The 12,748-nt window shown below is 40.6% G+C and overlaps 1 protein-coding gene across 4 annotated transcripts in view; it reads left to right on the forward strand.

Annotated features, from left to right (window-relative positions):
- The window catches only part of atp8a1 (ATPase phospholipid transporting 8A1), a 522,190-nt gene that overhangs the window by 262,490 nt on the left and 246,952 nt on the right, over positions 1-12,748 (forward strand). For all 4 annotated transcript variants that reach the window (XM_068036156.1, XM_068036147.1, XM_068036163.1 and 1 more), the window contains one exon: positions 3,757-3,862. In XM_068036156.1, the coding sequence (XP_067892257.1) occupies positions 3,757-3,862 (106 nt within the window). The remainder of the gene's footprint in view (positions 1-3,756; positions 3,863-12,748) is intronic.

Consider the following 12,748-nt stretch of genomic DNA (forward strand, 5'->3'; position numbering starts at 1 on the left):
GTAATTGCACTAGAGAGGGTACAAAGGAGATTTATGAGGATGTTGCCAGGACTGGAAAAATGCAGCTCTGAGGAAAGATTGGCTAGGCTAGGGTTGTTCTCCTTGGAACAGAGAAGGCTGAGGGGAGACCTGATTGAAATGTACAAAATTTTGAGGGGCCTGGATAGAGTGGAGGTGAAGGGCCTATTTAGCTCAGCAGAGAGGTCAGTGACTCGGGGGCATAGATTTAAAGTGATTGGTAGAAAGATTAGAGGGGAGATGAGGAAAATCTTTTTCACCCAGAGTATGGTGGGGGTCTGGAACTCACTGCCTACAAGTGTAGTTGAGGCAAAGACCCTCAACACATTCAAAAGGAGTCTGAATATGCACCTCAAGTGCTATAATCTGCTGGACTATGGACCAAATGCTGGAAGGCGGGATTGGAATAGGTGGATGGTTTTTCAGCCGGCATAGACACGATGGGCCAAGTGGCCTCTTTCTGTGCCTTAAACTTCATATGATTTCTATGAATCATAGTCATTAATGACACAGAAGGATGCCATTCGGCCCTTCAGGTCCATACCAGCTCTCCACGGAGCTATCCAGTCAGTCCCACTCCCCCACTTGATCGCAGTGGCCCTGTAAGTTTATTTCCTTCAAGTGGCCATCCAATTTCCTTTTGAACTCATTGATTGTCTCCACTTCCACCATCCTGGTGGGCAGCACGTTTCAGGTCATTGCCACCCGCTGTGTAAAAAACAAAGTTCTCATTCCCCCTGCATCTCTTTCCTAGAACCTTCAATATGTGTCCACTAGACCTTGTCCTTAGTTAATAGGAGTAGTTTTTTCCTTGTCTAACTTAACTAAGCCTGTCATAATCATGTACACCTCTATTAAATCTCCCCTCAATCTCCTTTGCTCCAAGGTGAACAACCCCAGCTTCTCCAACCTAACTTTGTAACTAAAATCCCTCATCCTGGAATCATTCTGGTAAACCTCCTCTGCGGCCTCTCAAGGACCCTCGTATCCGTCCTAAAATGTGGTGACCAGAACTGGATGCAATACTCCAATTGGGGCCTAACCAGAGCTTTTATTAAGGTTTAGCATAACTTCCCTGCTTTTGTACTCAGTTCTTCAATTCATGAAGCCCAAGATCCAATATGCTTTACTAACCACTCTCTCAATATGTAGCAAAACAACCATACCACCTGGAAAAATGGATCACTTGCCAGTTAAGTTAATGAGTTTAAAATGTACTCTTGGCATAACATCCACGATTAATATGCATTAAAATTTTTGAAGATTATGGGTTTTTTGTTAGAATTGCACTTGCCCATAGAATTTCTGTGGGCTTTTGCATGGCAAGTTGCTGCAGTCAACTATCCAAAAAGTGCAGTGTTCTCTACAGTGCATCTGGGAGCTGTGTGAAAGGACAAATTGAAGAATCATTGATGAGCAGCACAGAGTCTGAACCAGGAAGTGTCCATTAGAATCCCAAATCAGGTGCAGAAAGTAAAATAGAGAGGGAAAGAAAAGTTCGATTGGGACAGAAAGGAAAAGAAAAACTCCAATAATAATTAAAGCTGAAGGAATGAGACTCCATACATCTAAAAGTTAGCGAGAAATTGTATGGCCGCAATTAAGACTTGTCACGTTGTTAAAAGAAATGTCACATGGAAATGGACAAGCCCTAACTTTTTTGCCGAGTTTAATTTGTATCTACAGCAACTTCACCGTTCAATTTGAATGGTGAGTCAGATGGTGAGATGCTGTTTTTGTGTAGCTTTTGGAGGAGCAAGGCTTCTCAGATAGCAACTTCTGGATTTTCGCAATTCACTGTGCATGTGCGGTTGCAGGAAGGGGAGGCGAGGTGGGGAGGATGGGTGGTATTGGAGAAATATGTACCAGTCATTCCTGGCTAGTCAGCTAGAGCACTGACTGACTCTAGTTGGGATCTGATCCAGGAAGATTGAAGGAGAAAAAGATTAAAAGGAAAATACTGTACTCTAGTTCAAATCAGTTTTATTTTCCAATTTTTTTCTAGGTTAATACTTGGTTTGTCAACAACTGAGAAATTCTTGGTTCTGTGGTTGAATGTGTTAACTTTTTCCAGTTCAATGTATTCCTCCATGCATTAATATCCTAATACTATTACTTTATAATCATTTTAAGTAGTCTCAAATGATTTGACCAGATTTAATTTTTAAAATATATCGGAAGCTATGAAGTATGTGCAATTTAACTGTGATCTCATTTCATTGAGCAAAATATTGCACATTGAAAGATGCTATCTGCTGTGAAGCCACTGAAAGTAAAATGATAAATATGCGGCACAGGATCACCTGATGCAGCTGATCAGTAACTGTTGGAAAATAGTGTTCGCTGTAGTGTCTGGTGTTGGGACAGACTTTTATTTAAACCTGTCAAGTTAATTAATGAGCTAATTCCCTTGTTAGGAGTCTTGATTGTATGTATTATACTTCTTTGCTGAGGATATAATTCTTTTAACTTTTAGTGTTGGATCACAGAATAAAAATCGATTGTACAAATATATAATGCAGCAAAAACTTAGGGTAAACCTCATAAGTAAATATTATTTTAAAAATCCAAGTTTATTTAACAAAGATGAAAACAAATGTGACCAGGGAATCAGCCCATGTCATTTATTTTTCTGTTGCGGTCTATACCCCATCATAGTTTTTGGCCCTTCTGTGGTGAAAAGACATACATAAATTTGAACTTTGTGATCTGCTCCAGTGATAGGAGTGCACATAAGACTACATCACTGCCAGCCAATCTAGCTGTTCAGTTATGTCCTTCTGTTTATAACATTTAACAACCAAGAAGATCTATTACTGAACACAGCAGAAAGGTGGAGGGTGATGCTCATGCACTTATACAAATTAGTTTGAAACTTATTCTTTACTGGATTCTCTTGTTTAAATGTATTGTAGTGCCAAAGGGCGGAAGGATCTATAATCTTTTAAGATCTGCACAGAGCAACTGAATTATCTGCAAGACTGTTCCTTATAAAATTAATTAAAATGTTAAAATATTGTTTGACTGTAAATTTCAAAGATCATTAAAAGTAGAACTGCAGATTTACTAGGCCACTAAAACCGTAAACAAAGCATTGAGGTTCATTTCTAGAGGAATGAAATTGAAAAGTAGCGATGTTATGTTAAATTTATATAGAACCTTCATTAGGCCATACCCAAAGTACTGTGCATAGTTCTGGTTTCCAGGTGACAAAAAGGATATAGAGGCTGCAGAGAAGGTACAAAGAAATTTTACATGGATGATACCAAAACCTGAAAGACTGAACTGTCTTGTGGCTCTTTAGTCTAGAATGAAGAAGGCTGAGTGGTGATCTAATAGAGATTAAGATAATGAAAAGGGATTAATAGGGTCAATGTCAAAATGATTCCACATTGGGGATTTCAAAAGAAACTGATTTACTCAGTGATTAGAATGTGGAGCTTACTACCATCTGGACTGGTTGAGGCAAATAGTGTGTAGATGCATTTAAGGGGAAATACATAAGGGAGGAAGCAATAGAAGGATATGCTGGTGGGGTTTGATGAAGTAATGTGGGAGGAGGCTTTTGCAGAACTTAAACATTGGCATGGACCTGTTGGACTGAATGCCCTATTTGTATGCTATATATTGTATGTAATAATGCAATTATAAGCCTTTTTTGAGAAATAAATGCATATCCTTTTGCAAATCTTCTGACATGTTCTTTTCCTGAGCTTTGTTAATTTCTTAACATTTTAGCCCACAGCACCAGTCATTTGCGAGTTTTTAACGATGATGGCAATTTGCCATACAGCAGTACCCGAGAGGGAAGTTGACAAGATAATCTATCAAGCGTCATCCCCAGGTGAGAGTTGTGACCTAATAGGTGACATTGATTGTGCTGCATACTTGTGTGCTAAATCAGAGCCTATACATCTTAAAATGTGCTTTCTCTAAAGCTGTGTCATAGTGAGTTAATTAAAGCATTATGATTCATTTTCACACTGTGTACGTAAGGTGATCAAAAGCCAGCCTCTCATTGTGTTAGAATATTTAAACCAAATTTATACTGGTTATGGTGTGAATTAAGCACACACAGCAGCCAAATTACATTTCAACTTGGCCATTTTGTACTGGCACTGTGAAAGCATGTACAAGGGCATCCACTTATAGATGGCTTGATCATGGATCAGCACTGCACCTGCCTAGTACAACAGGTAGAATGAGCACTGGGTGTAACACAAGTGCCAGGCAATGACCATCTCCAATAAGAGAGAATCTAACCATATCCCCATGACACACAATGGCATTACCTTCGCTGAATAGCCCTTCATCAACATCCTGTGTATTATCTTTGACCAGAAAATGAACTGGACCAGCCACATAAATACAGTGGCCACAAGAGCAGGTCAGAGGCTGGGAATCCTGCAGCGAGTGACCCATCTCCAGACTCCTCAAAGCCTGTCCATCATCTACAAGGCACAAGTCAGGTGTGGATGGAATACTCTCCACTTGCCTGGATGTGTGCAGTTCCAACAATCAGGAAGCTTGGCATCATCCAGGATAAAGCATCCTACTTGATCGGCACCCTATCTTTCTACCAGCTTAAACATTCACTCCCTTCATGTGTTTTATTATGTCTTTGCATAACTCGAGCAGATCTTGAGTATGCTGCAAGATGCACACACATCTGTCCCAATAGTTTATATGTTGGTATCTAGGAGATTTGATGGATATTATATTCAGCTTAAGCATTGTTATTCAAGATTACAGTGTGAAAGGTGCTTTGCTCTTTCTCACCTTTTTACAGTTATAGCAAAGTTCCAATGCCTTTTAAACTTATGCCACATTTGACTCCAGTTTAGATAATTCCATGTCACAGTTTAGAACATATGTGTTGGAAGTGTTTCTTTTGGTCCATGTGCAAGATCCAGGATTAAGTTATGAAGTGAATTTATGGTAAAGTAGAGAAAATGTTGCAAGAGGAGAGGACTGCAGCCAATATTGCCGTGAAGAGAGGATTTTAATTTCTCATCGAGGCTTACCTTTTGCTAATGTATGTTGAATGGTTAACTGCGTTGAGCTGAAGTTGTGTTGCATATGCATGATTGATAGCATTGTGATCTAGTCATGGTGTGCAATTGATGCAAGGAACTGAGATTGGTTGACTGAGTTTGAGATTTGCCTTATGTGAAACAAAATTTTCATACAAATTAAAATAAATTTTCACTGTTAATATTCATAAACCCTAAGTAGATTCTACAAGCACTGTTAGCACCAGAATGCCCATCCGTGTCGACTGAAAATGTCTTGTTACTTTTGGAGTTTTTGTTTTCAAGATTAGTGCTGAATACTGTGGATTCTTTCCGGTAACCAATACCCAATTAGGGTATCACTATGAAAATCTGTGATCTTCCTATTCACTGAAAGACCTCATCCGCACCAATTTACCTGTTGCAGATGCATCTGTTCATGACAGTATTGGTAGGAGTGACCACCGCACAGTCCTTGTGGGGATGTAGTCCTGTCTTCACATTGAGGGTACCCACCATCATGTTGTGTGGCACTATCACCGTGCTATATGATAGGTTTCGATCAGATCTAGCAACTCATAACTGGGAATTCATGAGGCACTGTGGCCCATCAGCGGCAGTAGAATTGTATTCAACCACAATCTATAACCTCATGGCCAGGCATATCCTCTACTCTACCATTACCATTAAGCCAGGGGACGAACCCTGTTTCAATGAAGAGAGCAGGATGGCATACCAGGAGCAGCACCAGGCATACCTAAAATTGAGGTGTCAACCTGGTGAAGTTACAACACAGGACTACTTACATGCCGAGCAGGATGCAATATACAGGGCTAAGCGATCCCACAACCGACGAATCAGATCTAAGCTCTGCAGTCCTGCCGCATCCAGTCGTGAATGGTGGTGGACAATTAAACAACTGACAGGAGGAGGAGGCTCCACAAACATCCCCATCCTCAATGATGGGGGAGCCCAGCACATCAGTGCAAGAGACAAGGCTGAAGCTTTGTATCCATGTTCAGCCAGAAGTGCCAAGTGGATGATCCATCTCGGTCTCCTCCTGAGGTCCCCAGCATCATAGTTGCTTGTCTTCAGCCAATCTGATTCGCTCCACGTGTTATCAAGAAACGGCTGAAGGCCCTGACAACATTTTTATTGAGCTGGATTGACAACTGGCTGGAAGGACATGGGCAGAAAGTAGTTACAGATGGATTTGGATCTGTTTGACTAGCCACCAGTGGTGTCCTGCAGTGATTGATGTTGAGACTATTGCTCTTACTCCTTTTTCTTAATGATCTAGATCTAGGCTTTGGCGGGCTCAAACTGTGTTGGGGAATTGGGCTTGTGACCGATGTTATGACTGAAGCAGGAGGAGTGCACTGTTTATTCTCATTCCACTTCTCCACAGCTCACAACATTGTTTAATTTTTTTCTCACTAACCGATACAGTCAATCATAGACTCTACTTTTATCCCAGACTATAAAACACCAATCAGGTTTCTTTAATAAACAACAAAATGATCTGTTTATTATAAAACAAGCCTTATCCAGTAATGAAGTAAAGCATAAACACACAGATCGAAATATAAAAGTTCCCTTTTTACCTTAGCCCCTATCACTCACTCACACACTCACTCACACACTCACTCACACACTCACTCACACTCACTCACACACTCACTCACACACTCACTCACACACTCACTCACACTCACTCACACACACTCACTCACACACTCACTCACACACTCACTCACACACTCACACACACTCACTCACACACTCACTCACACACTCACTCACACACTCACTCACACTCACTCACACACTCACTCACACACTCACTCACACACTCGCTCACACACTCGCTCACACACTCGCTCACACACTCGCTCACACACTCGCTCACACACTCGCTCACACACTCGCTCACACACTCGCTCACACACTCGCTCACACACTCGCTCACACACTCGCTCACACACTCGCTCACACACTCGCTCACACACTCGCTCACACACTCGCTCACACTCTCGCTCACTCACTCGCTCACTCACTCACTCACTCTCGCTCACTCACTCTCGCTCACTCACTCTCGCTCACTCACTCTCGCTCACTCACTCTCGCTCACTCACTCTCGCTCACTCACTCTCGCTCACTCACTCTCGCTCACTCACTCTCGCTCACTCACTCTCGCTCACTCACTCTCGCTCACTCACTCTCGCTCACTCACTCTCGCTCACTCACTCTCGCTCACTCACTCTCGCTCACTCACTCTCGCTCACTCACTCTCACTCTCGCTCACTCACTCTCACTCACGCTCACTCACACGCTCACTCACACGCTCACTCACACGCTCACTCACACGCTCACTCACACACTCACTCACACTCTCGCTCACACTCTCGCTCACTCACTCACTCTCGCTCACTCACTCTCGCTCACTCACTCTCGCTCACTCACTCTCGCTCACTCACTCTCGCTCACTCACTCTCGCTCACTCACTCTCGCTCACTCACTCTCGCTCACTCACTCTCGCTCACTCACTCTCGCTCACTCACTCTCGCTCACTCACTCTCGCTCACTCACTCTCGCTCACTCACTCTCGCTCACTCACTCTCGCTCACTCACTCTCACTCTCGCTCACTCACGCTCACTCACACACGCTCACTCACACACGCTCACTCACACACGCTCACTCACACACGCTCACTCACACACGCTCACTCACACACGCTCACTCACACACGCTCACTCACACACGCTCACTCACACACGCTCACTCACACACGCTCACTCACACACGCTCACTCACACACGCTCACTCACACACGCACTCACTCACACACGCACTCACTCACACACGCACTCACTCACTCACACACACACACACACACACACTCACTCACTCACTCACTCACTCACTCACTCACTCACTCACTCACTCACTCACTCACTCACTCACTCACTCACTTATATATGCACCAGTTTTTAGTTTTTTTTTTTGTTTTTAGAGCTCTATTACAGACCAAAAATCGCTTGGGCTGAATACTTGCTCATTCTTGAAGAAACAGCAGATGAGATATGTTGTGTTCCAAAACTAGCATAGAATCTGGCCTTCACATAGACGGGTCTCTGGGATCTTTTAGAACAGTTCTTTTCAGGCGGCGTTGAGAATTAATTTAGCAGGCTTTTCTTCAAAGACATGAGATGAGTTGACACACTGAACTTCTCGGTCTTTTAAAGAAGTGCTGGAAAGCAGAGCTGGGTTGTGGTCTGCACTTCTTCCTTGGGAGTTCTCTCCCTTTTTATACAGTTCAATCCCAACTCAAACAATTCAAAAGTGAAACTGACAGCAGGAGGTCAACCTTTTGACCTCCATCAATCTTGACCTGTCACTTCTTTGTAAACAACTTCTCTAGGTTTCCAAAGTTTTCTGTTATTTATTGAGCTGGAAGTCAGGTGGTTTCCTGGAAAGGCTTGTTTTCCTCACAAGATCTGTCAGTGCCCCTTTTAAAAAAAAAACATTTCCTGGGACTGTTTTTCAAAGTCAGGTGGCCTTTACATGACCCTCTTTGAAAACTCCAAAGTTTAACATTTCTTCAATCTTTCAAAAACGAATCTTCAAAAAATATATTTAACAAAATGCAGAGGCACTTTTTGTAACACTGACAAATGATTAATATGTAAAAATGCAGTGTAATGTATGTGGAGAGGGCAAATACTCTATATACATAAACACTTCAGGGAAAAGCATTAAAGAAGGTAGCGAAAGAGAGAGATCTAGCTGTTCAGTGAACAAGTTCATAAACAATGCCATCATGTGATAGCTAGAGTGAATAATGTGTTGGATGCATTTATAAGACAGTTAATATAACGTGAGCCATACATGTACAAGACCTTGGCCAGACCTCAGTTGGAATACTGTTTTAGTCCAGTTTTAGTCATCTCACATGGATGTATTGAGGCTTTGGAAAGGGTGCAGAGGACTAATTCCCGGTTTAAATCATCTTAGTTTTCAAGATAGCTGGGACTTTACCCTTTAGAGAAGCGAAGACCTATCATTGAGCTGTTTGTTTTATATGACAGTGAAGGAAATAGATTGTGTATGAGTTGACAATTTGTACCAATTAAATAGGTTAAGGAGGACCAGGAGTCACAATTTCAAGTTATTTAAAACCAGATCTAGGTAGATGTTAGGAGGTGGACCTCTGGAACAGGCTGCCAGCTTGTGCAGTGGATGTTGATTCACTGAATTCCTTCAAGAAAGAGCTGCCTCCATTTTCTGACTGGGCAGAGATCCCTCTTGCAAAAGGTAGGTCATGTGAGGAATTACTAGAGCCAGATCTCCTGGACGCTTTTGATTGCCCAGGGGGTTGGAGAGGAATTCCCCACATTTTTTTCCACTAAATTTGCCTCAGTTTTTATCTTTTTCATCGCTCTCAGGAGATCACATGATTTGGTGTGAAATTGGGATATGTGTCTTGAGATTGTGGGACAGGATAGGTTGACCAGAGGGTCAAGAACACAAAAAATAGGAGCAGGAGTAGACCGTACAGCCCATCGAGCTTGCTCCACCATTCAAAACGATCATGGCTAATATTAGGATTCAACTCCACTTTCCTGCCCGCTCGCCATATCCCTTGATTCCCTGAGAGACCAAAAAAACTGTCTATCCCAGCCTTAAATGTGTTCAACGATGGAGCATTCACAACCCTCTGGGGTAGAGAATTCCGAAGATTCACAACCCTTTGAGTGAAGTAATTTCTCCTCATCTCGGTCTATATGAAGATTGAAGTCCCCCACAATTTTTACATTGCCTTTGTTACAAGCTCCAATAATTTCTTGTTTAATGCAATGTGCAACTGTATAACTACTGTTAGGGGGTCTATAAACTACTCCCACCAGTGTTTTCTGATTCTTGCTATTCCTTATTTCTACCCATACTGATTCTACTTCATGATTTTGAGAGGCCAAATCCTTTCTGTCCATTATCAATTGTACATTTGTATTGCAACTGTCTTTGTCTTGGAACTCCAGGAACACATTGGGTGCTGGAATGTCCATGATTGGGAAAAAAAATATGCATAGACTGCTATTAACCTGTTTTATCCCACTATTCCTTTACTCACTAATGCATGGGTAAATTAAGAGAAACGGCACATACTCAATGGATTGAATGGCAGCCTCCTGTGCTGTACTATTCTGTGATTCTAAAAGAATCCTCAGGAAAAGTAATGCAGATGAGATAGCTAACAATGTACTATTAAAATTGTCACAGCTTCTCCAGTATATCCACATAACTATAATCCCTCATCCCTGGAACCGTTCTTTCAAATCTTTTCTGTATCCTCTCCAAAACCTTCACTTCCTAAAGCCCAGAATTGGACACACTACTCCGGCTGGGGCCAAACTAGTGTTTTATATAGGTTTAACATGACTTCCTGGCTTTTGTATTCTGTGCCTCTATTTATAAAGCCCAGAATCCCATGTGCTGGTTTAATTGCTTTATTAACCTGTATGTCAGCTTCAAAGGTTTGTGCACAAGCACCCTCATGTGTCTCTCTTTGTGCATCCCATTTAAAATTGTACCATTTAGTATATGTTGTCTCTCCTCGTTCTTCCTACTAGAATGTATCATCTCTCTTTTCTGCATGGAATTTCATCTGCCATGTGTCTGCCCATTCTACTGGCCTGGTTACGTCCTCTTGAAGTTTATTACTATCTTCTACATTGTTTACTACACTTCCAAGTTCTGTGTCATTTGCAAATTTTGAAATTGAGCAATATACAGTTTATTTGCTATTTTAACACTCATACATTCTGTCCAAAATATCTCAATTAATTGCCATAGATGAACCATCTGCTCAGTTACAAATTTGGGAGAATAACAGACTTTCTTCTGAACTTCCCACATAACTTTGAATTAGCTATAATCATAAATATACTGCTTTAATGCTTATGACAAGATCATTTATAAATCACATTTACAGGAGAAGCCTCCAGGTCTAATGCTGGTGATATTCTGTTCATCACAACTGCCCACTGGGATTTCTTGTGGTTTATCACTCTTGATTTCCTATTATTCAGCCAATTTATTTTCAAGTTTAATGATCTACCAACTCTGAATTTTAAGTAATTTTGTTTGAGGAATTAATGAGGAAAAGCCTACTCCCTCAAACTTGTGATAGTGGAATTATTAACAAATGCACTTGAATTGGTTCTGTTTTATAAATAGCTTGCCTACCATATTCAGGAGACTAAAGTCCATAATTTCCAACTTTGTATTTCTGTCTTTTTCCTATCAAACATTGAAAGATAAATTATTTTCCAATTTTTTGCTATTACCAATCAACTGTGAACATTTTCAGACATGTCTTCAGCTTAATTCTTTCCTAATTACCTGAAGTATTCTTGATGCATTCTGTCTGGTTCTGTTGTTTTTTAAATATTAAAACATGTCAATTTATGGCACTTTATTTCTAATCTTCATTTCTCTGACCTGGAAATTAATTGAGGCCCTTGCAAAAAAGTATTTAAAAAAGTAACACGAAATAGAACCATTCTTTTTCATCTTTCACTTTTTTTTTCCTTTTTTGTTCAAGATTATAGTTTGCCAAATTTTAGTTTATCTCTTCAAAAGGGAATTGGATGTAAATGTGAAAAGGAAAAAATTGCAAGGCTATACGGAAAGAGTATTGGGTGGGGGAGACATTAATTAGATAGCTCTTTCAAAGAGAAATATACTTGCTGCAAAGTACATATTTTATATGTACATAACACAGAATTACTTTTTTTGTTTTTCCACCCTTTCCATGCTCCGTCTCAATTATCCTTCCTTCTTTGATCATGATTTGTTTTATTAGCCTTTATTTCTACTGATATAAAATATATTATGTGTGCCATTCATACTTGAAAGCAATTAGTGTGAGTTGGGATTTTGTATTAAGTATTCTATTAAGTTTTCTGTAGTGTGTACATACTGCATCATGGGAAGGCCCACAGAATTGAATGTCTTATTTGTCATCCTTCACAAACTCTGGATAAGATGAGCCATACAGTATATCCAATATCATTCAAAACTGAGGGGAAGTAAATATCCTGTATTCAGACTTCACCATTCCATCTGTGATTTGCAAGGAATGTTCTTAAGGTGACTTAAGTAGCTGTTTTTTCTTTTGCTATTGTTTCTCCCAGTTTGCCATGCTGATGTTGAGAACATGCTGCATTTTTTGAAGAGGTGGATGAAGAATTTTAGGAATAAACTTGCATGCCACCATTCTGTAACTGAGCTTAATACGTGAATGCACTGAGCTTGCTCATTATCCAACAACTGCTGTTTTTCGTACAATATCTAATATCTAAAAAGGGAATTCAAGACAAAGAAACAGAAGTAATATTTCTGATCGATCTTTCATCAGAAATTGGTTCAAGACAGTGTTCACATATCTTTGAGAAATCAGTAGATCAAAACAGCCATATGCAGAAGTTCTCAAAAAACATATAGTGCATGGGTCAGTTTCAAACTCGCAATTTTTTTTAAAGAAATTGGTTAGTCAGCTGCATGCAGCATTTTACTCTATTCTTAATAAGAATTCCTTAATTTTTGCTCGATAAAGTGACGTTCAGTTGGGTTCTTCTTTTGTTACAGATCCTAAGCAAACTAATCTATTATTTTGACAGATTTGCCCAGTGTAGGAAGAGAAATGAAGGAAGTA

Source organism: Heterodontus francisci, chromosome 1, assembly GCF_036365525.1.
Source record: "Heterodontus francisci isolate sHetFra1 chromosome 1, sHetFra1.hap1, whole genome shotgun sequence".
Lineage (NCBI taxonomy): Eukaryota > Metazoa > Chordata > Chondrichthyes > Heterodontiformes > Heterodontidae > Heterodontus > Heterodontus francisci.